Source organism: Hevea brasiliensis, chromosome 6 (assembly GCF_030052815.1).
Source record: "Hevea brasiliensis isolate MT/VB/25A 57/8 chromosome 6, ASM3005281v1, whole genome shotgun sequence".
In the NCBI taxonomy this organism is placed as follows: Eukaryota; Viridiplantae; Streptophyta; class Magnoliopsida; order Malpighiales; family Euphorbiaceae; genus Hevea; species Hevea brasiliensis.
The window spans coordinates 4,409,793-4,435,602 of NC_079498.1; the positions used below are offsets into that span (position 1 = coordinate 4,409,793).

Below are 25,810 nucleotides of genomic sequence, written 5' to 3' on the forward strand. Positions count from 1 at the left end.
AGCGGTCAACTTGTCCGGTAATGGGATAGGAGCAGTTTTGATATCCCCTAATGGAAAGCACTTCCTAATAGCCATCAAGCTAAGGTTTGACTGCACCAATAATGTTGTGGAATATGAAGCCTGCATGATAGGTTTACAGGTTGTCATTGAAATGAACGTCAGAAAGTTGGAGGCGTACGGAGATTTGGCCTTGATCATTTACCAAGTCAAAGGGTAATAGCAGACTAAAGACTCGAAACTGATCCCATATCAAAAGTACCTCCTGGAATTGATTAAGAAATTTGAAGAAATTTCCTTCACTCACCTCAATCGCGATAAGAACCAATTTGCCGATGCCTTAGCTACCTTGGCTGTCATGGCTCAGATAGAAGAGGGACAGACAACAAAAGTTTTACAAATCAAAGCGAGGAGTGAGCCAGTTTACTGCTTCATGATCGAAGAAGAAACCAATGGTAAACCCTGGTATCATGATATCCGGGTCTACATCAAAACCAGAGAATACCCTCTAGGGGCAAGCAGAAATGAAAGGAGGATGATCAAGAGACCAGCATTGGGATACTTCTCCAGTGGTGAAATTTTATACAAAAGGAGCTTCAATGACGACTTGTTAAGGTGCGTGGATGCAAAAGAAGCAAGGAGGATCTTTTTTGAGACTCATGAGGGGAATTGCGCTACTCACACTATTGGGCATATGATGGCCAAGCAAATCATGAGACGGGGATACTTCTGGACTACTATGGAAAAAGACTATATCGAGTACTTTTTGAAATGTCATAAATGTCAAATCTATGCTGATTTGATAAATGTCCCGGCTCATTAGTTGTTTAACCTGGTCTCGCCTTGGCCCGTTGCAATGTGGGGCATCAACGTAATTGGTCCCATTAATCCCAAGGCATCCAATGGGCACAGGTTCATCTTGGTGGCTATTGACTACTTCTCCAAATGGGTCGAGGCAACATCATATGCTCATATCACACAGAATACATTCCTCAAATTTTTCAAGAATAATATTATCTGCCGATATGGTCTCCCAAGCGAAATTATCACTAACAATGCTAAGAATTTGAATGGCCCAAATATCCGAAATTTGTGCGATCAGTACAAAATCCGGCACCTCAATTCTTCGCCATACCCTCCCCAAATGAACAGAACAGTGGAGGCCGCTAATAAAAACCTCAAGAAAATAATCAGGAAGATGACCATCACTTATAGAGATTGACATGATATGCTTCCCTTCGCCCTTCATGCTTATCGGACCTTTGTGACAACGTCGACTGGGGCAACTGCATACTCATTGATTTGCAGAATGGAGGCTGTTTTACCTATAGAAGTGAAATTCCCTCCTTGAGAATTCTAAAAGAATCGGGAATCAATGAGTCAGAATGGATTCAATCAAGATTGGACCAACTGAATTTACTAGATGAGAAAAGACTAACGGCAACGTGTCATGGGCAATTGTACCAAAGGAGAATGGCTAGGGCATTTAACAAAGGCGTCCACCCACGCGAATTCCAACTGGGAGATCTGGTTTTGAAAAAGATCCTCCTAAATCAAAATGATTCCCAGGGCAAATGGTCACCAACTTATGAGGGACCCTATTGAAGGAGCGGAAGTATAAAAAACACAAGTTTAGATCATTGAAATTTAAAATTTTTCTTCTAGGGTCATGTGCATCATGCAAGATTTATTTTTATCTATTTGATTTCAATGATAAACAGCATATTAAAACTCTTTTAATATATTTTTTGATCTACATTTTCCATTTAAGATTTTAGAATTAACAGATTAATCCATTAGTACCCTAGATTAGATCAAGAATAAGTGCACTAATCTTTTGATGCACTGCAGTGTGTTTGGCACCTTTGGGATGCATCTTTAGGACACTAGATGTTATCCCTCTAGCTCGTCCACACTAAGATCACCTATGGCAGCCCTTGAACAGCTTCTAAAGCTTTTTCTATGAATTAGAAAATCAAATTTTACCTTTTGAGATATTACAGATGTAAACAGGACATTAGAAACATTTTCTAGTATTTTTAATTCAAGAGATTGTTTGCTAATCTCTTTGAATTGATGAGAGATGAAGAAAAAGAGAAGAGAGGGCAGCCAAGGGTGGCGGCACAAAGAGAGAATGGCAGCTTGTGTATTTTGTTTTTTCATCCTTACACTTATATAGCTAGGTCACCACTTAAAACCCTTGTCACATGTCACCTTCTGATTGGCTTTAGGATTAATTGACCCAATCACATTGTGCCAAGTGTCAAACCTATTTTTAATCTTGACTTTGATCATCTTACATGATTAAAAGACATATGGCAAGCTTATGTGTAGTATCATGTGTCACCATCTCATGGTGCCACATGTCACCCAGTGAATGATCAAAATACCTCTGTGTCTTAATTTTAAGTTCTCAACCCAAAATAATTATTTCTCTTCTTTTAATCAATTTATATCAAATATAAATTAATTAATTAATCTCTATTAATTAATTTTTCATTAATTAAATTCATATTAAAAAACTTTAAATATAAATTTAACTTATACTATACATCCAATAACCTAGATTTAGTTTCAAGCCATGCTATGGACTTTGCAATCTAATTGCAAACCAAACCTATTTAATTAATCAATTAAACTCTTTAATTAATTAATTAAATCATATTTAATTTGGTGATTACTTATATATGTGTGTGACTTACTAGGCTCATCACTAATTGGCAATGAGACATGATATCAACTCTTAATATCATCAGAACTCTTTTTTACCATAAATGATTTCTCTAAATCATTTTATGCACCTCATAGACCATGGCTAACACCTAGCATAGCATACCATGGCCACCCAATTAGTAATAAGGTTTATCTTAAATGAGCCTATAATCATATGTTGCCATGCACTAGAATCTCTCTGTTACAAAATCTCAACTCAAGCTGGAGTCATGGTTTATGTCAAACCCCATTTGCTATGAATATTATGTTCTCTTTTAATTCCAGTTCTTGATTAAAAAATTTTCTCATCAGAAACTCTTTTCTGATTAAATCTATCTATCCTAGCTAGGAACTTGAAACATTAAGAACAATTAAATAAACATAGGATTTTATCCCTATTTACTTAGAGGAACAGATTACATCTTGATCAACACCTACCTCCATATATAACTAGTAGGAGCCAATACATGCCCATATACCCATACACAGTACAAGTATAAAAACAGTATCAAACTCAAACCACCTATATATAAGATAATTATGCTATCTCAGGTCTAAAGATTATATGCACTGATATGATTTATTACAATGCATTGACAAGAGTAAACTCCATTTGTTTGTCATAAGTGTCACTAGTTTGGCCTACTTATTATATATAAGTGCCTATCATGTTTGTTATATGGCATGAGACTCACCATTCCATCTTATTTACATCTCATATAAATAACTTGGGAACAAACATGATTACAATCTTTCTGGATAAGTCATGTCCTTATTGTGAAGTATCCTCGATTGTAAACCTATTTATGATACTTTGTACTAGAAATACTGTCACTCATATTCTTAACAACTTAAGAATAGAATTTCTAACAAAATATTAATGAACCTTTTCTATTACACATAAATATATTATGTAAATGGAAAAGTGAAAATGCCTTTTATTAATAAAACATGTACCAGATACATACTAAACTATATGCTCTAGGGCATACTACTAACAATCTCCCACTAGCACTAGAGTCATTCATTACAATATCTTAGACCCATCTTCTCATGATGTCAATCTAACTGAGCTTGTGACAAAAGCTTAGTGAATGGATCAGCTGGTTTTTCAGCTGATGCTATTTTCTGCATGGCTACATCGCCTTGCCCAACTATTTCTCTGATAATGTGGTAGCGCCTTTCTATGTGTTTGGATTTCTGGTGAGATCGGGGTTCCTTATATCCAAACAGCTTTTTTTGCAGTATCTGATACAGTAATATACTCTGCCTCTGTAGTGAAATCTATAGTCATACTCTATTTGGAACTCTTCCAACTAACTACACTTCCATTACAAATGAACACAAACCTAGAGGTAGACTTTCTATCATAGATATCTGATTGGAAATCAGAATCAGTACAACCATCCAATTGCAAGTCACCACCTCCATATATCAAGAATACATCCTTAGTTCTTCTCAAGTACTTAAAGATATTCTTGACAGCTATCCAGTATTCCAAACCTAGATTGGATTGGTACTTGCTAGTCAAACTAACAGCATATGCGATATCCGGCTTAGTACACAACATTGCATACATCAAACTTCTAATAGCCGAATCAAGTTCTTCTTCCGTCAACTTTCACCTCTACAAGATTTGTGGACACCGGAGTTGGCTCATCTGTCTCCTCAACTTCCCACAGGTAAGTGTCTAGACTGTCATTTTATCGAATACTCATGCTTTATTTTCTCCGTTTTTATTCTTAAAATTTCTTTTATATTCAGTCGCACTAAAATCTCAAAGTAGATTATCCAGGCTAATAGTTATTTCCCGGGTCTTCTTTTTCTATTCACTCGTAAACTCTATTTATCACCTCTTAGTTTTCATTTCCATCGAGAACAAACGTTCAGGTCGTGGACAACTTGTAGATAATCTAAAAGATATAGGTAGAAGTATCTTAACATGAGAGCTTCAGGCCTAAATGAATGAAAAGTGACAAAAGATAGGCGTAGCAAAAGGTCGAATTGATCAGAAATAAGAATAGGTCAAATAAACAAGTTATGAGATCAGGCCTCAGAACGAAACTAGGTGAAAATACGATAGATCGGGAATTAAGATGAGATCGGATCCCGGACTAGCGACATAAAAGAGATCGGATATCGCTAATCGAAGAGTTCTAATAAAATGATCAGGCAGAAGATCGGCAAAGAGTTCGGTCTTTCGTCCACTATCTAGTTATAAGGTCTCGTAGGCTACGAAAAGCTTTACTCGGCCTCAATGTAATTTTTAACGCAAACACATTAGGAGTTCGGGGGAGAATCCTTACTCGAGCTTGGTTTAATTTAAAAAAAAAAAAAACAAAAAAAAAACATAACACGTTAAGAGGTCGGGAGAGAGTTCTTACCCAATTCTCAACCAAAAATCATAAAATATGTGGAGATCGGAGGAGAGTCCTTATCCGAGATTCTTCACTTAAATTTTTAACAGAATACGTTAAGAGGTCAGGGGAGACTTCTTACCCGATTCTCAACCAAAAATCATAAAATATGTAGAGATCGGGGAAGAGTCCTTATCCGAGATCCTTCGCTTAAATTTTTAACAGAATACTTTAAGAAATCGGAGGAGAGTTCTTACCCGATTCTCAACCAAAATCTTAAAAATATGTAAAAATCAGAGGAGAGTTCTTATCTGAGATCCTTCACTCAAACTTTAAATAGAACACTTTAAGAGATCATAGGAGAGTTCTTACCCGATTCTCAGCCAAAATCTTAAAAAATAAGTGGAGATCGGAGGAGAGTTCTTATCCGAGATCCTTAAACTTTAAACAGAATACTTTAAGAGATCGGGAGAGAGTTCTTACCCGGTTTCCAGCCAAAATCTTAAAAATATGTGGAGATCGGAGAAGAGTTCTTATCCGAGATCCTTAAACTTTAAACAGAATATTTTAAGAGATCGGGAGAGAGTTTCGAAATCTCCCGCTGAAACTCTTAACAAAATAGATCAAGAGATCGGGAGAAATTTCTTACCCGAATTCTCTCAACTAAAATCCAAATTAAAATATTACAACTTCAATATACAAAGTAACCCCTAAACAAAAATTCGCTACACGACGCCTACTCACTAAGGGTCATCTCATGTACTCATGTTCTTAGGTAGCCCTGAATAGTGGACTATCAAATTTTCCTTTTATCTATACGAAGGATTAACATCGTCACTTCAATCCCCCTAATTACCAATTTTAATTTATGAAGAGCACAATGTTAAATCTGCTTACCCTCATTGAGGGACGAGGTGGGGTGCCTAGCACCTTCCCTACCAGTATACGAACTCCGAATCTAAAATATCTGTTTTTGAAGTGATTTCTTTCTTAATTTACTTTTACAAATGATTTTCTTTAATTTCCCTCAAAATTAAAGTGGCGACTCCTCACTTTTCTCACTTCGGTGAAAACTCGTCCAGGCGACCACAAAAAACCCCTGCTACATTCAAATTAGTAATTAAATGAATAAACATGCTTTTTATACTTTAAATTATTTGAAATTATAATTACTTATTATCGAGCATTTCATTTATATATATAAAAAAAATACTTATTTTGAAATAATGAATTTTTGAGAAAAAAATTGAGGCACAAAATTAAGTTATTCACAGCAAATAATGATCAATTTGAAGGAAAACTTTAAATAAATAATAGCCATAAACAAAATAAAAAATAAATATTAGAAACCATATAAATTCTTCTCACTTTGGACAAACAACAATTTAGTGAGAAAATTTTTTAATATTTAATGAAGAAGATAAGAGATCTACTTTATAATAAGGTGAAACTGATTGGGGATCGCGTGTGGGCGGACAAGGAAGAAATTTGAGAGATGCAGGTGCCAATGGCAAAGCGGGTTTGCCATAAATAAGCTTATAGCTCCTACCATTCTCCCTGAAACATGGGGAATTCACTAATCTCAAAGCTATAATTAGGTTAATCCTAGCATAATCTCCTACACAACATAACATGAACAATCTGAAGCTGAGATACACCACTAGACATACCAATCACCATGATAATTGGCATGACGTACTCTTTCTTACAATACTAGTATGAGAAAACACTAATCAAGTTTCACCCACGCTCCAAGGTCCATTAAACCTCAAACTAAATCACTTTCAAGCAATACCGACAATATACCTCAATTGCGTGTAGAGTAGGAAAATAATTCCCAGCAAACAATAAGATAGCGTATGAATTTCGTTGGCAACCATATGAATTTATCCAACTTAATCTTCACCCAAAAACTTCAACTACAACAAAAACTAAAATACTGTTGTCAAAAATGCAATAAGAATCCAGTATCCCCACACCACAGCTTAAATTTCTGAAAAAAAATCACCCAACACATACACAAAACACTGGCCATCAACTACGGGCATGCTTCTACTGATGGAACCAGCTAGAGAGAGAGTTTTTTTTTTTTTTTTTTTTGTGGTGGGGGCGCATGGAACTGTGGATGATTTGAGGGGGATATTGATCATCCCTTGACAAGAAATTAGCAGAAGCATATATAGAGCCCGTCAATATCTGCGGTGCTTGAAAAACTTGTATTTCATGGTGACAAAGGAACACCTAATAGCAGGTTCCCCGGCCAATGATTTCTAAAACAAACATTAGATATTCAACAGTTGTGCCCCAGTTCTGAACAGCTAAGATAAGACCAAAATACCTTATTCTTTCCATAATAACTGAATCTGAGACATATACAAGCTCTTTGCTCTCGTCATTAAACAGAGACCCAAAAAAAAGGGGGATACTTGTGTTATAAACTAAGGACTTCCCCATTACATCCAAAGGTTTGCAACAAACCAATGGGTTAATCCAATTTTCAGATTCAATTGACTATCTACTGTACAATTTACCAGCACCAGACATAGATCTTTGTCAAGATGGGAGAAAGAGAGTGCTTGTAATAACCCCTGATAGAACAAAGAACATCAGAAACCAGGTCATACCGCACAAAATTGAGAAGGGTTTATGAGGCCTACAGCTCACCAATTGTAAAAAAAATCTTCAGCTGCCAACACAACTTTAAGAGGACAGTTTTCCTGATGACATTGTTCCCGATGTATATGCTTCATGCCTCATCCAAGACTTCCATATCATAGGAACCAAATGTCGATATGCTTTTTAATCACCATATCATCCCAGGAAATGCTGATCTCCAAGAAATTTTAATGAAAGCAACAGTAATCTCAGCAAAATAAACTCCACTTCGTTACTCCGAGTCTGAGTCAATAGAAAGATACAACCGTGGTCTAACAGAACGTTTTTGGCGAGGAAACGTGAAAGGGCTATCAGATCTTTGCCGACTTGCCTTCTCAGGTCTACCATCATTCATACCAAGAAGCAAAGAAGCTGCAGAAGCAGGAATAATCACAACTTAGAACTGTAATAGCTACACAAAAAGTTAGCAGAAGAAGATACCTGCTGATGCAATGGAAGGCATATTATACTGTAAAACTACTTTTTTTGGAGAATATATGAAAACTATTTATTAGATTGCTCCAAACAGATTCAAGAATTGACAGCAGTAATATGGCATCTAAAACCATCAATCTACTACAGGGCATCAAGAAAAAGGAGACAAACCAGTGTCAGCCAAAGACTCCATTGCACCTTCTCTCGGTGGCATCTGCTGTCTCGAATTTAGTCCATTTGCAGGAACTAAGTCGCCATGACTGCCAGTGGCACCACCACCACCACCAAGTCTTAGAGAAATCCAATCCTCTGTTCGGACACCATTTGACACATCAGCTTGATCCCTCAAATCAGGCTGCCCTGATGCATCTGAAGGCCTAGTTGGAAGAAAAATTTGAAGAGAGGGATCTTCGCCACCAAATGCTAAGGGGTTATCAACCAAGCCATCATTTATGTCAGTGTCAGATCTGCCAACAGAAGAATCTGGCACTAAACTAGCAGGTCCCATGACAGTATCTGGAGCCAATGTATAACCATTCATTGACATGGGACAGTTGATAGGACCAGGCTGCAAATCAACTAAGGCATTTGGATCATCTGAATTAAATAATTGGAGGCCGGCTTGACTTCCAGGAGGCCAGAGAGGCATCCCAAATTCATCATCATTAGGATTCAGAAAGCCCAAACCATTCCCAATTGTAGGATCTTCAGGAAAGGTTCCAGGAGGAGGCATTGGAAAAGCAGCCCCACCATCATCAGTTTGATTGTTCTTATAGACAACTCCAGATGTCATCAAAATATTATTATCATCATCAGAATCACTAAGAACAATAACTTCAGCATCCCCTACTGGTGCAGAAAAGGTACGGTCAGCAAATCCATATGCTGAATCCACATTTAGAGGAAATGAATCAAGTTCTATACCATTGTTTGTAAAATCAAAATTTCCACCACCATCCTGATTTACACTTGGATCTTCACCCTCCTGACCACTGCCAGTGGCACTACTGCTCATTGGAATAACTTTCTGTTCCTGGTTTCTGAACTTTTCTTGCGATCTATTACCAGAAGAAGAGGTATTTACATCCCCAGGTCTGCTAACTTCCCAAAAGCCATTGCAGTTCTTCCTGATTCCAAGTTTCAAACCAGTACCATTATAACCTTCTGAAGTACCTTCCTGCTTGATCTGTTTATCCATTTCCATTTTTGCTTTGAGCTCTCCCCCATTAGGTACACATGGAGAACCATCAGGATAGTGCCACTGTGCAAGTTCACCAACATCCCTTCGCTCAGCTTCAGTTTTGGTTTTTACACGCCAAGAACCATCTGGTTTCACCTCAATCTCTGTTATATCTTCACCACAATGCCGCATCTGCACCACCACCAAAATAAACAATATTATGATATGCAAGGTTCATCCAATCAAGGATGGGATGACAGATCAGGAAGTACTACCTTAGAAGTGACGCGATTGAAATAGGGATCAATGATTACGTTCTCCAATGAGTAGTTCTTGAGACAAATAGGGCACTGCCACTGCATGTAATCCAGTGCTTACTCAGAGACACAAAACAATATAAAAGAACATACTAAAAATAGGATAATGATTATTAACTTGCCTTCCTAGAACGCTGGTTCATTTCCACAAAAACTTCAAGATCAAAACAACCCATGTGAACACAAGGTTTAAATCTTCCAGCAACCTTCATTCTTGAACCACTCATCTATGCATGGGTTAACAATGGAAATCAATATCTAAAGCAATCACTTGACTTTTCATATTAATTACAAAAAATCGATGTTGCAAAATATCCTCGTCAACTTCAAATTAAAGCTCACTACAGAAGAAATAAAGACTGCAAATCAATTATTTGATACAGAAATATAATCAATTACAAGGAAAAAAAATTCTCCTGTTTAACAGAGTTACCACTCTTAAATAGAGAAGAAAAAAAAAACATTCCATATTCTATACTCCACTGCAACAACTTTGACCAGGAGGTCACAAATTCAAATCATGGGAACAGACCCTTCACAATTGTTATGGAAAGTCAATATTTATATTTAGTTAGATTCCTATTTAGTATAAGATTCATATTGCCAAAATATACATGGAATGTATTCCTAATTAGTACTTAGTAGAGCTATTTAGTGTAGGATTTATATTCCCAATTAAGTAGAGTAATTATAGGAGATTTATATATATAAATATGTAATCTTTTAGTTTATGGAAGTAGCGAGAATAAAGATGTATCCCTTTGAGTTCTCTCCTCTTCCCTACTTTTCCTTTTTTTTCATCTTCTAATTCTTAAATCTTAACATGGTATCAGAGCTTGCTTTGTCTCTTGAGGGTTTTCTGTCATGTTTTCTCATTGGTTTTCTCACCCGTTGTTCAAGCTTCCTTGTTGAGAAGCTACTGCACCTCATCAATTTAGGTGATACTTTTGTCTCACCGCCACCCTAGGAAGATTTATTTGCTACCGATCCGCATTTCCACGAAGTCCAGTCACCAGAAGACTGGCGAGTGGTTGTCATGCACCACATCTGAGTTTCTGCTGCTACCTCACTTCCTAGCGCGTGGAGGCGCATCTGATGTAGGCACATCATATAGTCACTTAAGATTAATATTTAGTGCATTTTGTTCATGTTTAGTAATTTATTTATTTATTTATTTTCTAGGTATTTTTGGTCATTTTCTAGGATATGTATTAGTTTGGTCCAATCCCTTGGTTTTTGAATCTTATCAGGTATGTTTAAGTAGTCTAGGAAGGTAAGGATGCGATCGGAATGAAGTCCGAGGCTTAAAATCAAGCTTTGGAGGGCATTGAAGAATGCATAGAACGTGCAAACAGTTGCACAGACCGTGCAAAGCCAAACCTGGAGCCATTAAAATTACACAAGCTATGCAACTACCTGTGCCAGAAGAACTTGAGGAAGTGCAAGGCAGCAAGTTATATGGTCTAACCCTTCCACATTAAAGAAGTTACACGGGCCATGTAATCCTCGAAGATAGAATCCCAAACTCGACCTCACACATTTCCTAGCTGTTCTTGGAGGTTTTCTAAGGCTACTAGGACTCTAAAACAAGAGTTTTTCATCAGATATAAATACAAGAAGTCAGAGTTTTATCGGGGATGGGCCTTTTCACTTTGAAGAGAGCAAATTAACTTTGAGAGAAGTAAGAGAAGAGAGGGATTTGCAAGATTGCTAGAAGGAGTTCCAACTAAAGTTCCAAGAATCCAAGACTGCAATTTTCCATTTGAGTTCTTTAGTTCTATTCCATTTCATGTCTTTTCTTTCTTATTTCATGAACTTGATTGTAAAAATCACCATGAATAAGTAGTTTTCTCATTTTATGATTCAAATTTCCCCAATAAATTAGGATTCTTGTTCTCTGATTCAATATCTGTATTTTTAATGCATGCTTTGTGTTGGTAGATACCTAGTGTTGATTTAAGATATCAATTGAAGAACTGAAAGATGAAAATTGGTATCGGAATAAATAGGATTTTGAACTTAGAATTCTTGATCTATAAATAGTCTAAAATTTTATGAGGATCTATTAATTAGCCAAGAACTTAATGGATTTTAATTAATTTAAATGGGGTAAATTTTAATAACCGTCCTTGAACTTATATAGATTGTAGAGTGTGATAGAGAGTAGTTGGCCCAAGTACCCTAGAGAGGGTATAACTTCCACTGTAGAAATCATAAGTAATCAGATCATGATAGATATAAAGCCTTTGAATTTAATAACAGGTTTGGATACCTAATATTTTAAGTTTTGGCTTTTTAAGTGGAAGTGAGAAAAATAGAATTCCTACAGATCCCTTCCTCGAGGTGGTAGTGGGTAGTATGTAGTCTAAAGGACAGAAACAGAGATTACATAGTGAATGCATTGCTACTATTCCCTGAGTTTCTCCTTAGCTTCTTATTGCTCAAGACGAGTATAATTTAAGTAAAAGAAAGGATAAGGTCAAAAGTTAGCATAGATAAATCATAGAATATGTATATATATAGAAGTGCAAAAGGAAAAGATAAAATAGTTGGATCAAATGCAACAGGATAGATAACCTGAATGCCAATAGAAGTACTAGCTAGAGTTGTTAGAGGACCAATTCTGAGTAACATCAAGGTGTTGATGAGTTGATAGAGACAGTGAAGGGATATAAGTTTATGAAGTTTTCTGCTGTTCTTGACTTACAGATTAATGATGGCATAGGTTTGATACATGTTTTGGACAACATGACATTGAAGGTTGAAGGTTCAGATTGGGCTTTGTTGCTTTTAGTGGCTTCTTCTTCTTTTGAAAGCCCATTTACTGAGCCATTAGATTCAAGGAAAGATCCTACTTCCGAGTCTCTTCGTGCTTTGAAGTCAATAATAAATCTGTCATATTCTGATCTGTATGCTCGCCATTTAGATGACTATCAGAATCTTTTTCACCGGGTGTAGTGAGAAATATGCAAGAGTGTAGGGCTTTCACCGAAAGCGACGCGCCATGCCGGCGCCCGGGTGTGGTGTTAAGTGAGCAAGGGTTCCCACATCATGGACGGCTGTGGGTAAAGAAGTTAGTCCATAGGACAGATAGTAGAATAAATAGTGGAACAGAACACAAGATAGACATAGAAAACAATAGAAGATATCATAGAAGGAGACCAATTAGGAAGGAACAGGATAAGAGGAGGATCAGGGTTGGTACTTGGAATGTTGGATCACTTACAAGAAAATTAATGGAGCTTGTGGATACCTTGGAAAGGAGAAGGGTGAATATTGCTTGCATTCAGGAGACTAAATGGGTAGGAGAGAAAAGTAAGGAAGTGGGTAATTCAGGGTACAAACTGTAGTTTACCGAAAAGGAGAGAAACAAGAACGGAGTGGGTATAATCATAGACAGGACATTGAAAGACTCAGTAATAGCTGTGAAAAGAGTAGGAGATAGAATTATACTAGTAAAGCTAGTACTAGAAGGAGAAACAATAAATATAGTTAGTGCTTATGCCCCACAAATAGGACTAGATAGTGAGAGTAAACAAAGGTTTTGGGAAGATATGAATGATTTAATGCAAAACATACCGAATGAAGAGAATGTTTTCATTGGTGGAGATTTGAATGGGCATGTAGGAAGTGATAGACAAGGTTATGAGAATGTTCATGGAGGTTTTGGTTTTGGTAGTCGAAATGAGGAGGGAAAAAGCATCCTGGATTTTGCTATGGCATACGACCTAATACTAGCAAATACCTACTTTATAAAAAGAGAGTCACATTTAGTGACTTTCAATTCAAGTAAGGTCAGAAGAAATAGTGTAGCTCGAACAAAGTGGTTGGAGTTCAAAGGAGTAAAGCAAGTGAAGTTCAAAAACGAGCTTCTCGAGTCTGAAGTATGGAAGCTGGATATGGAGACAAATGATATGTGGATACATATGGCATCAAAGATTAGAGAAGTAGCTAGAAAAGTACTTGGAGAGTCTAAAGGACATGGACCACCCTCAAAAGAGAGATGGTGGTGGAATGAGGAAGTACAAAAGGCAGTGAAAAGAAAAAGGGAATGGTATAAGAAATTATCTAAATGTGATAATAATGAGGCATATGAACAGTACAAGATAGCAAAGAAAGAGGCAAAAAAGGCAGTTAGTCAAGCAAGAGCACAAGCCTTTGAAAAGTTATATGAGAAACTTGGAACTAAAGAAAGGGAGAGATATTTATAGATTAGCAAGGAGGAGAGAAAGGAAATGTCAAGATCTCAATCAAGTTAGGTGCATTAAGGATAAAGAAGGAAAAATGTTGGTGAAAGATGAGGACATTAAAGAAAGATGGAGAAATTATTTTAATGATCTCTTTAATAATAGTCAAAATGGTAATAGCGTGAATATAGATTATAGACCAATAGAAAAGAATGTGAATTATACTAGAAGGATTAGATCTTTAGAAGTAAAGGAAGCACTTAAGAGAATGAAAGTGGGTAAAGCCTGTGGACCCGATAAAATACCAATTGAAGTGTGGAAGTATTTGGGAGATATGGGAGTGGAATGGTTAACTAAATTATTTAATAAGATTCTAAACTCAAAGAAAATGCCTGATGAATGGAGGAAGAGTATTATAGTACCTATTTTTAAAAATAAGGGAGACATACAGAGTTGCTCAAACTATAGGGGAATTAAACTCATGAGCCATACTATGAAGTTGTGGGAGAGAGTTGTGGAGCATCGACTACGTCATGATACTTCTATCTCTCTCAATCAATTTGGTTTCATGCCTGGTCGTTCTACTATGGAAGCGATCTTTCTCATTAGAAGCTTGATGGAGAAATATAGAGATGTGAAGAAAGATCTACACATGGTTTTTATTGATTAGGAGAAGGCTTACGATAGTGTTCCCAAGAGAGGTCTTATGGAATGTGTTAGAACAAAAGAGGGTATCTATTAGGTACATACAAGTATTGAAAGATATGTATGAAGGAGCAACTACTATTGTGCGCACAGTGGGAGGGGACACAAGAGATTTTCCGATCTCAATTGGATTACACCAAGGATCAGCCATAAGCCCTTACCTTTTTACATTAGTTTTAGATGAACTGACGAAACATATACAAGAGAGTATTCCTTGGTGCATGATATTTGCGGATGATATTGTTCTGATAGATGAGACACGAGAATGAGTCAATAGAAAGCTAGAACTTTGAAGAAGTACTTTAGAGTCAAAGGGTTTTAAGTTAAGTAGAACGAAGACAAAATACATGCATTGCAGGTTCAGTGAAGGCCAAACTGGTGATAGGGAAGGAGTTAGTTTGAATGGAGTGATACTGCCCCAAAGTAATCACTTTAAATATCTAGGCTCAGTCCTTCAAGTAGATTGGGGATGTGAGGAGGATGTTAGTCATAGGATTAAAGCCGGATGGTTGAAGTGGAGACGTGCCACGGAAGTTTTATGTGATCGTAAGATTCCCAATAAATTAAAAGGAAAATTTTACCGCATGACCCATAATGACCGGCTATGTTATATGGTAGTGAGTGTTGGGCACTGAAAGAGTCGTATGCATCTAAGATAAGAGTTGCAGAGATGAGAATGTTAAGGTGGATGAGTGGCCATACTAGACTAGATAAAGTCCGTAATGAGAACATTAGAGAAAAGGTAGGAGTTGTGCCAATTGCAGATAAGTTGAGAGAAGGGAGATTGAGGTGGTTTGGTCATGTGAGGCGTAGACATACGGAGGCTCCAGTTAGACAAGTAGAGCACATTAGATTAGAAGATAGAAAGAAAAGAAGGGGTAGACCTAAATTGACTTGGAGGAGAGTAGTACAACATGACCTAGAAGCATTACACATTTCTGAGGATTTAACCCAAAATCGTTCAGAGTGGAGAAAGCGAATCCATATAGCCGACCCCAAATTTTTGGAATAAAGGCTTGGTTGAGTTGAGTTGAGTTCATTTCAACTCAGGAAATGCCCTAACAAAACTACTGATAATGAGTCTCTTGTGATCAATAATCTTATGCCTTCTGCAAATGCAGTGTATTTCAAAGGGAACAATGATGATGGAGTTCCAACAGTTCAGAGAATAAAAGCTTTTCAATCCGATGAAGATCCTTCACTAGTGGAGACGTTGACCTGGACAATTTTAGCTTAATGTTTAGTCATCATTTCTCTTCCCTCTCTCAAGCCCTGTGTAAATTGAATCCTTCTATTCTCTATAGAGAATAATTTTTCATGTGTTGAGACTAATTTTACACTTTGCATAAGGAAAGAAAAATACTGACTAAGCGCCATGCTGGATCTATTTACGTTAGCATCTAACTGGAAAATCAGTAATTGAAAGTCAAAGGAATTTTACTGTGCAAAATTTGAAAGTTGAAAGAGTTTTATGTTACATTTTAAAGTTGAAGGACTATAATATTACAACCATACAAGTTTAAGGACAGTTGTTAAAATTTATCCAATTTAAATGCCATGAGAGTTGGATTTATGTTAATTGGAATACAGCTCGAATTAGAGAGGGATTACAGTAACTTAGGATTAATTTCCTTTAAAGTTATAATTTTTCATTTGTTGAATAAATTGGATTAAATCTATGATTGATTAAAGTATGAACCCCTAGCTCTAGAATGTTTTAATTTATTAATGTTCAATTTACTTAATTAGTTTACATTTTGCCATTAGTGATAAAAAGTTTTTAATTTTTTTCTTTTGGTATGAATAGAATTTGATAGTTAATTAAGATTACAATTCAGTTCAGTATGCATTACGATCTCTGTCGAAACGATATTCTACTCATCACTCTATTACTTATTAATGATCCATGCACTTGCGAAATTTTGCACGTCGTCTGACATCGTCCAATAATCCATTCTCTCTAATGTCGCATTGAAGGGTGGAATGTAGTTCTATGGACAACTTTGAATTTTGGTGATCCTAGGTAGTTGAACTTGAAATTGAACCTTTCGTACTGTTAGCGTTAAAATTGTGACGCTATTCTTGTGCAACTGTGATTGGTTCAAGGATTTGGGCTACTATGGCTACTGTAAGACTGATGATTGGATCTCTCTTGGGAGTTCTTTTGGCCTCAGTTGATGTGTGTATTCCTGCACTATTGAAGGCATTCTCTTTTTGTATTTTGTCCATTCGAGAGATATTTGATCGCTGTCATTTTTGGTTTTGTGTTTGTTGCGTCTTTGAAGGTTCTCTTGCCTGGTTTGGAACATTGTTTCAGTGGCTGTTGAGATTAGGATTACTGTAAGAATTTTTTGGTTTGGGACATATTGTCACTCGCCCTCCTTTGCTTGGTTCTTCTTTAGGGGACTTGCAACCCTATTTGTGTTTTGCTGCCCTTTTGATACTCCCTTTGAAGGTTTGTTGAAGTTTGGACAGCTACTATATTGCAACCATATGGGTTGTTTGGTCAAAGATCCACCTACTGTTTTTGTGTTTCCTCACCCGCATCACCTTTGTAGAGGGAAATGCAACCCTGTGAGCTTCTTTGTGCTGATATTTCCTCGTCTACATTGCCTTGGGAGATGGTTTGCTATTAGTGTTCATTCCTTTGTGTAGTTGTTTTTGAATTTGGTATGTTACTGTTACTTTGCATTATTGAACCAGATGGATTATCAGACCCATTGCAGTTATTGGCTTCAATGAGAATCTTATCAGGGGGAGAGTGTTGTAATTTATGAGATTCATTTAAAGGGAGAACGTTGTGGAAAGTCGATATTTATATTTAGTTACATTCCTATTTAGTATAGGATTAATATTCCTAAGTATAAATGTTTTGTATTTCTAATTAGTAAAGCTATTTAGCATAGGATTTATATTCCAGATTAAGTAGAGTAATTATAGGAGACTTCTATATATATATATATATATATATATAATCTTTTATTTTATGGAAGTAATGAGAATAAAGATGTAGCCTTTTGAATTCTCTCTCCTCTTCCCTTCTTTTCTTCCCTTTTTTTTTTTTTTTTTGGTCTTCTTCTAATTCTTAAATCTTAACAAACAATGAATAGGGAAGTTAGAGGGTCCCCATTCCCAACCCCCCCCCCCCCCCCTCTCTCGTCTTCCCTCCTCTCTACCAAAAAAAAAAAAAAAGACACTACAATTAGAGAAGCCCAAGCACTATAGAAAATATTAGATAGAGTGCAAAAAAAAAAAAAAAAAGTAGTTTTGACATGCATGATAGTGCAAGTGGTGTATTAAATAATTCACCCATAATTCACCCATATGCTAGGACACTTCTTTCTTTTGAAAAACTCTATTCAAGCCACCGAATGGTTGGAAGTTTTATACTTATTACAGAATTAATCTACACACACCAAAAGTCAAGGACAATTAGGGGCCATTGTTAGTCATGTTGAATATTATAAGGGTAACCAAAACAAATGCATGGCCAAAGATATGTAGGGTTGGAGTTGGCAATTTTTTTCGTAGTTATATGACTCGCCTTCTACATACAACAAATTGCAAAACCAGACACTTACATGGAAGCATGAAATCACAAAACAAAATAGTGAAGGTATGACTTACTGGACAGCGGAGACTAACAGTAAAAGATTCTGCAACAACTTCCAGGTCACTGTCACTATCAGCATTGTCTGCCGCTCCACCACCAACACAACGACAAACTCGAGCAAGTGCATCTTCAAAATGCTCACCATCGAACTCTTTTGGAATCAAGTTGAGTATCTACACAAACAGAATATAACAACAACGCTAGGACTAAACTGGATCTCAGGAAAAGCAAATAGATATATTTTTCACCTATAATTCTTTCTATTGAACAAAGAATATTCAGAAAAAAAAGGGGGTGGATGGGTAGGTACTAGGAAGGAAGATATATAATTACCTGTTGAACGGTTCGTCGCTTCACAATTCTAACTCCTAAACAGAAGACACGAGCGTCACATCCAGTTAATGATATCTTATTGATCCCATCTTTTATACATGGCGTGATCTAATTAAAAAAAAAAAAAGGTAGACAATTCATAATTCAAAAGGAAGTTCCAAACTAAAAATGTGTGTGTGTGAAATTTTTGAATGTATGTGTGTGAGAATGCTGAAAGCATGCGGACACACTCACATCCATCAAATAAAATTCAGATATGACAAACGTATTAACAACCATAAGTCAAACTGTGCACGTAGAAGGATAAAAACTCACAATTGGACCATCATCACGACCATTAGCCCCCAATAATTGTGAACCAGGTCTGTTAATAGCTCGAACTGGCACACCTGCAGGTCACAAATAATTTAATAAATTGACAAGGAAACAACAGTCTACAAATTACCAAAAAATAAATTAAAAAAAAAAGATAAGATAAATAATTGGACCAAAGGAAAAAATCATTACAATAATATTATGCCATAATTGAATAAAATTTATATAATGCATACGTATGTCATAACAAACACACATAAAGATTTTGCTGCCTAGTGCCAACCCAAACATAAGTTATATAACATGGATATTCTGATGATTTCTGTTTACTGAGAGAAAATAACAGAATACTTCTCAAATACTACACATTCAAGTCAAAGGAATAAAAAGCAAAATAGACATTGATGACTAGTTGAAGCAAAAAGCTGAACACCATACCATTGACCTGTAGATCTGCATATTGTGGCCACTGCATCCTAAATGGAACCTTGTCATTCAAAAGCATACACCAAGCCTAAAAGGTAACAGCATCACAAACAACCATCAGTATGTTTATAATTGAATAGAATCCAAAAAAGTTGTACACTACCCAACCTGAATATCATATTCTTGTTTTGTCAATAAGTCCTTGTACGCCCTTGCAAGATGAAATGTTTTCTCTACACTCTGCACTGGGCTTGAACTGGAAAATTCAAAGCCAAAAAATATAATGTTAAACACAAGTGATGATGCTAACATGCTCTTAGCATAAATAAATGAGAACTCGTTTACCATCTTAATTAAAAGGGAAAAACGCTAACAAGCTCTGAGTATGAAAAAATAACAGCTTGTTTACCTTCTTTTAATTATCTTCTTAATTAAAAGACAAGAAAGAAACACTAAATGCCAACTCCAAACTCAGTAGTGCAATCATTGCACATATATAAGTAATATGTGCATCTATTCCAGCACACATGCATGTGCCATCCAAAAAAAAGTCACAAAATTTACATTTTGCAAGTATTATGCGATAAGAACCTCTACTTCAATTACAAATTTTACGATGGATTCTAAGAACTGGTGGAGAAAAAAATATATAGGTTTCACAACTTCTGAGAAGTCAAATGGGAAATGAATAAACAATGCACTCACCCATCAGTTGGAATATTTGTAGTAGCCAACTGCGCAGGATAAAGAGGATGTTCAACAGCAACCAGAAAACTGTATATGAAGGAACAAAAATGATTCCATAAGATGCAAATACTGCAGCATCACTAAAAGTAAATGACAGCAACATGACAAACCAATCACCACAACATCAAACGAAAAGAAGTTAGGGATTAATGACAAGAATTATCCTACACAAGATGCCAGTGAAGAATGCGAGCTGGCAATAAGCCTCTAAAAGATTTTAATCTAGCAATTTAGCTTTCGCCCCATAAGTTGGAGATAGCAAGAAAAGGATCATATCTATCTCCTCAGTTAACAATGCCCAAGTCCAACTGCTCATCTATCAGAAGACTTTTTTAAGCCAACTATAAAAAAATCATATCACTCGTGATTCCTTTCCCGCCACAATCAAGCTTCTTAACCTTCCCCCTACCAACAGCATCACATAAACTACCATCAATTTACCCCATAACCAAAGCCCACCCCCCCCCCCCCCCACCCCCAACCAAAATTATAAAAAAAAAAAAAAAAAAAACAAAGGCCCCCCACCTGCTCATAACTAAAATTGATTTATCCTAACCCCAAGTAGATAAGAAAAGAATTCACTACACATCATTCTCATTCTCAATTGATGCCACTTGATTGAAAGCATAATTTTTATTGCACCTCAACATATTCATATCCCTCCAATCATTGATTGAACAATTCTACCATCCATGCTTTATAAACCATCAAGAGTCATATAGGCTGCCTCCTTTTAGTGGCATAATGGCATCATATTTATATTCCCTTTCACTTATATAGGACTATAACATTAAAGTACAATTGCATCTCTTGCTCACCGGATGACACCACTATTCTTAGAATCTTACGATTCTCGATTCGATTTGATTCCTCATCCCAACGATTCGAAATCTATGGGTGAATCACAAATGCACCTAAATTGTGACTGAATCGTACGATTCGATTGTGAATCAGATGAATCGATATGAATCAACTGATTTGGTCAATTCTTTTTCTAAAGAGTTGTTAGACTCTATAGCTTCAAATTTAATATTTCACTTTATTTTTACAATGAAAAGTGCACATAGAACCTTTCCTTAGCTATTTTTCTTCCAACAGCCATTCTTTTCCCTCTCCCTTTTCTTTCTTTTTCTTTTTCTTTTTCTTTTTAATTTAATCCTCTAATTATAGTTATCAAATTATGACATTTTATATTAATATCTTCTAACCTGTTGATTTAACCATCTTTTTTTATCATTTAGCTATTTGATCAAATTTAAATGAAAATTTCAACATATGCATAATGATAACCATTGTCTACAATCAAAGAGTTCATAATTTATAACATAATAAGAATATATTGTTCTAAATATAAAGGATACTTCTAATTAGCTAAATGATAATTCTATATTTATCAAAATATGTTATTGTGATTTTTTTTAACTTATTTTTTAGAACATATATCATTTTTAATTTTGACAATTTTTATCGAATCTTATCATTCGATTTGATTGTCAATTCTCAAAATGAGGATTTCGATTCTCAATTCGAATCATGATTTGACAACTATGGATGACACCCTTCTAAAATACCAACGCAGTTATAGTTACATTATTCTCAAGCAACTAAACACATACAATTAGAATGTCCATAAAAACATTGCCAAAGTAGATATAGAATGCTTTGTATTCAGTAGCTCAAGGACCACAAGAGGCACATAAAGTATACATACAGAATATTAAATAACAGTAGGAAAATCACAAGAACAATTGATGTCTAAAGATATATAATAGCAGCACATATGATGTAAACTCAGACACCACCCCAGGTTATTGAGACAGAGAAGCAGCAGGAAGGAGGGACCTTAGACTAACCCATCAGTAAAGGCAAAAAATACAACAGGAGAAAGCATGGATGATACATACGGGTCAGCACGGCTAAGTCGACAAATCTCGCAGTAAAACAAGTCAGGAACTTGTGGATTGCCCTCCATGTGTTTTTCAGGAATTATAACACAGCCAATGTGTTGCCACACACGACATCTGGCATCCTCACACTGCCAGTAGAATAAGGCCACAAAGATTGTTCAGGGATACAACTTAATGAATGTGTGGTAGAGAAAAGGTTAACAAAATCAACTCAAATCAATCAAATTCATGTACAACGTTGCACTTAGATATTATGAAAATCATTAAAAGAATTAAGATATGCAGTATAAACCTTAATCATAGACTCTGTCTCCAGTGAACTTCCACATGGACAGCGAACTTTTGTATCCAACTGAAAGGAATCATCCATGTCTCCTTTAATTATTGCCTTGCCGCTGTCCAATACACCCTGTCCCTTTGATGCTAAATCAGTGGCCCCAGAAACCTGCATTTTTCTGAAGAAAGAACAGAAGGTGCATGGAGGGAAACAAATGAAAAACACTAAAATACAATAAGTTTGTGACCAAAAAAGACAATTCCAAAATATTGTATTATGTTATACACAAAAGACAAAATACAATTAAAAAAAAAAAAGAGCATCCAAGTTGCAAGTCAAGAATGTAATGTTGAACCTGTAAATGTCATCGACCAGTTTTGCCACCTCTTCCTTTCCCACAGCACTTTTCTTTGCTGATGTCTTTGGAACTGCAAATAAAATTGCAAATCACTTAAAATCATTCTTAGGTTGATCAATATGGCATCCAGGATTTTATTTGCACATATGATGGCATAAAATGAATGATCAAAAACACAGAATGACAAAATTCAGAGATGACAACTGCATAAACACAAATACCTCAACACACACCCCCCCCCCCCCCCTCCAAAAAAAAAAAATCCTCAAAGAGGAAAGATAACTACCTCAATTAAAAACTGACACAAACCACTAGAAAATACAACATAAGAAGTACAAATGGGGACTTGGAGCTTCCTCAGAAGGCTCAACAAGACAATTGAAAAGTCATGATCAAAATTCAGAAAGTAAGTAATAAGCTTGCACCACTGGTAGAAACATATAGTTAAACTAGGAGAAGAAAAATCAGATTAAATTTTTTTTTCTTGACTCCACAGGTTCAAATTAAAAGTGGACATAGCATAATTGATCAAACTTTATTCGTAATTGCACCAGCTTCCACAAATTTCTAGAAACAAAAAAAATCTTATCAAATTAATCTAAGTTGACAATATTAAAATGTTATAGCACCAAAATCACAAGCATTCCAAATTGTTTTCTTCATCTGGAGATATATATTTTTTTAATCAGGGACTGCACCATAGAATTCATTGTGCAATAAGCATCTACATCCCTGACAGTGTAATGAATTGCAACAACTATAATAAGTTCATCTACATATGCAAATAGCATGTATTTTATGCATAAACAAAATAATTAACTTAACGCACCTCTAAACTTGATGCATATAACCTCGCACAGGTAATTTCTTTAGTATCACAGATATAGAGCATGGACATATAACAGCAAAATTATGCTCAACTCAACACTAGAACGCTAAAAAAATAATTGATGAAATAAAATAGAACCAAAAAAAAAGCCGTGAATTAAGGAGTTCATGGATTCATTGTTAATCTATATGGAATTATCTATAAATATAAATGACTAATAATTTAATATTTAATAATAAGTATATGATTGTCTTCACAATAAATACATATGTCTACTTCATAAACAGCAAATAGGTCAGAGGGGAACATTTACCTTGCTCATCCGAGAGAATGGCTATTATTCGGTCAACAAGGTCCTACATTTCAAAGTAGAACAAAATTACATTACATCACACTGAAGTAAATGGGCCATTTAAAAGAATAGGCACATGTAGTTCATGAAGAATTTTTTTCTGTTCATGAATAATAATGCAATAAAAAGAATCTTCAACGAAACACAAAACCATTATCTAAGAGGCAAACTGATAAATGAATGGACTTGTTAGACATGAGACAATACATGACACGAACAATGCAATAGCAAAATGGTTAGGATCGAGAACTACAAAACAGTAAATGGGCATAAATCAATCCATTCCACCAAGGTTAAATAAGTCTGGCAGCATTACTAGTTCATGGTACTACTCAAACATCTAAAAACCTTAATAAGGAATGTTGCAAGCACCTACCTGCTTCTTCCCTTGCTTTGAAAGACCTAACTGTGTCAAGACATCCTTGAGCTCTTTTATCCGAAAATATGCCAATTTGTCCTATAAGGGTAAAAGAAATTCACAATCTTTTCACAAACAGAACATAAAGTGGGTAAAAAAACAAGGATACTTCATTGAGGGAAACTGTGACAAGAAGAGCTACACATGAGAAGAAAGACAACAGATACACATGGTACATACTAATTCCAAAACAACCAATTTTGGAGCCAGGTGAAATTCACAGAAGCAATAATTTTCCCAACCGCTCAATAGAGCCATACTTCCCAACAAAAAATACATCTCAAATTCCAAATAACAAATGGAAATAATGCATGTTCCAACCTTAGTGTGGTTTTCAAACAATGCTTTAAAGTAGATGCATGAAGTTAACAATAAAGAATGAACTACGTTCACAATCACTAACTGATTCAAAAAAGAGTAGCTGCTTCTTGAGGGTTAACAACATCAAGAATACCCCATTTTTCATGACTACCCAAGGCAGCCAGAGGCATGCATAAAGATTTGCAGAACAAACATAAATTTTATAATTTAAAAAAAAAAAGAAAAATAAAAAAGAAAAAATAGAAAGCATTCAGGTGTACTGATTGCTAACCATAATCACTAAGGCACAACCAACAGATAATTATGTAATCATACACCTCCAAGAGAATTGCCAACACCAAATGCAACTTCAAACCAGTAACAGCCAATGATGCCACTTAAGAGTCCGGCAACTAAATAAAAAACTCATGCCCACCAAAACTGATCATATAACAGCCTCTTACTACCATACGCGAAAAAATTTTGCGTGCTTAAGCAAATTAAACTGCTTCTGAAGCAACCACAACTAATAAAACATGAAAAGTACAGCAACTAGGAGATTGAATAGAACAGAAATTTATCCAAACAAGTAAATTACCTTACAACTAGCTACCAAATCCATCTTTTGACCTCTATACACTTGAAGCCCAAATTCAATACCCAAATCAATACTTTAAACCATCGATTACTCAATTAGCCAACCAAACAAGCCCAATCGGCCCATGCACAATCTCAAAACTGCGATCGATCTATTCAGAAATGTTCCAACAAAAATCATCACACTAATTCCCAAAGAGAAACAAAATCATGACCATAAAATCACCAAACGCCCAAGCACCACAAGAAGCATAACCAATACAAACACTTCCGCGTCGAATTGAAAGAATAAAAGAGATGAATTGGTTAGGGTTTGCAGAGTTCTAAACGCCGACTTCTCTCGTGTTTTGTTGGTTGTGGTGGTTTCGCTGCTAAAGCTTTTTTTCCTTTCTCTATTTTCGCCGAAAGGAAGAAAGCGGAAGTACCGATCCTGAAACCATTAAAAGTCCCGGACGTATCGGCGATTATGAAATCCGGTTAATGAAACGGGAACACGTCCGGGTTTGGTTTCGGTACAATTGCGTGTGTGCTTTGTGATGCACGTCCTTACGTTATTCTTCTTCGCTCGTCTCGGGGGTTTCTCCAGAGTGTGATTTCTTTTGTCTGTTGCTGGAACTTTTGAGCGGCTCTTTTTCCTCCACGTCAGCGACCCAAGGGATTTGAATACTTGACTGTATAGTGGACCTGTTGATGGGGAGATGGTCATGGCCATCCACTGATCTACGGCCGTCTGATGATTCAGATCTTGCTTTACCGTTTTCTCTACAAATGGATGGAAACAAATGAATGTGAA

General features: G+C 36.0%; 1 protein-coding gene across 2 annotated transcripts; it reads right to left on the reverse strand.

Moving 5' to 3' along the window:
* Positions 1–7,390: 7,390 nt before the first annotated feature.
* LOC110638637 (E3 SUMO-protein ligase SIZ1) lies at positions 7,391–25,587 on the reverse strand. Of its 2 annotated transcripts, XR_002491725.2 has the most exons (17): positions 25,019–25,587; positions 24,079–24,159; positions 23,664–23,706; positions 22,519–22,591; positions 22,179–22,341; positions 21,884–22,014; positions 19,938–20,006; positions 19,401–19,488; positions 19,245–19,320; positions 18,807–18,880; positions 18,492–18,599; positions 18,173–18,331; positions 9,776–9,880; positions 9,612–9,692; positions 8,328–9,528; positions 7,731–8,093; positions 7,391–7,654 (listed from the first exon to the last, which is right to left on the reverse strand). XR_002491725.2 is itself a non-coding variant. In XM_021789243.2 (16 exons), the coding sequence occupies exons 1-16, from the start codon at positions 25,040–25,042 to the stop codon at positions 7,954–7,956; spliced, it is 2,616 nt and encodes an 871-aa protein (XP_021644935.2). In that variant the 5' UTR covers positions 25,043–25,587; the 3' UTR covers positions 7,391–7,953. The 2 variants fall into 2 exon arrangements, 1 of the variants encoding a protein (XP_021644935.2); XM_021789243.2 differs by having other exon boundaries at positions 7,391–8,093.
* Positions 25,588–25,810: the final 223 nt, after the last annotated feature.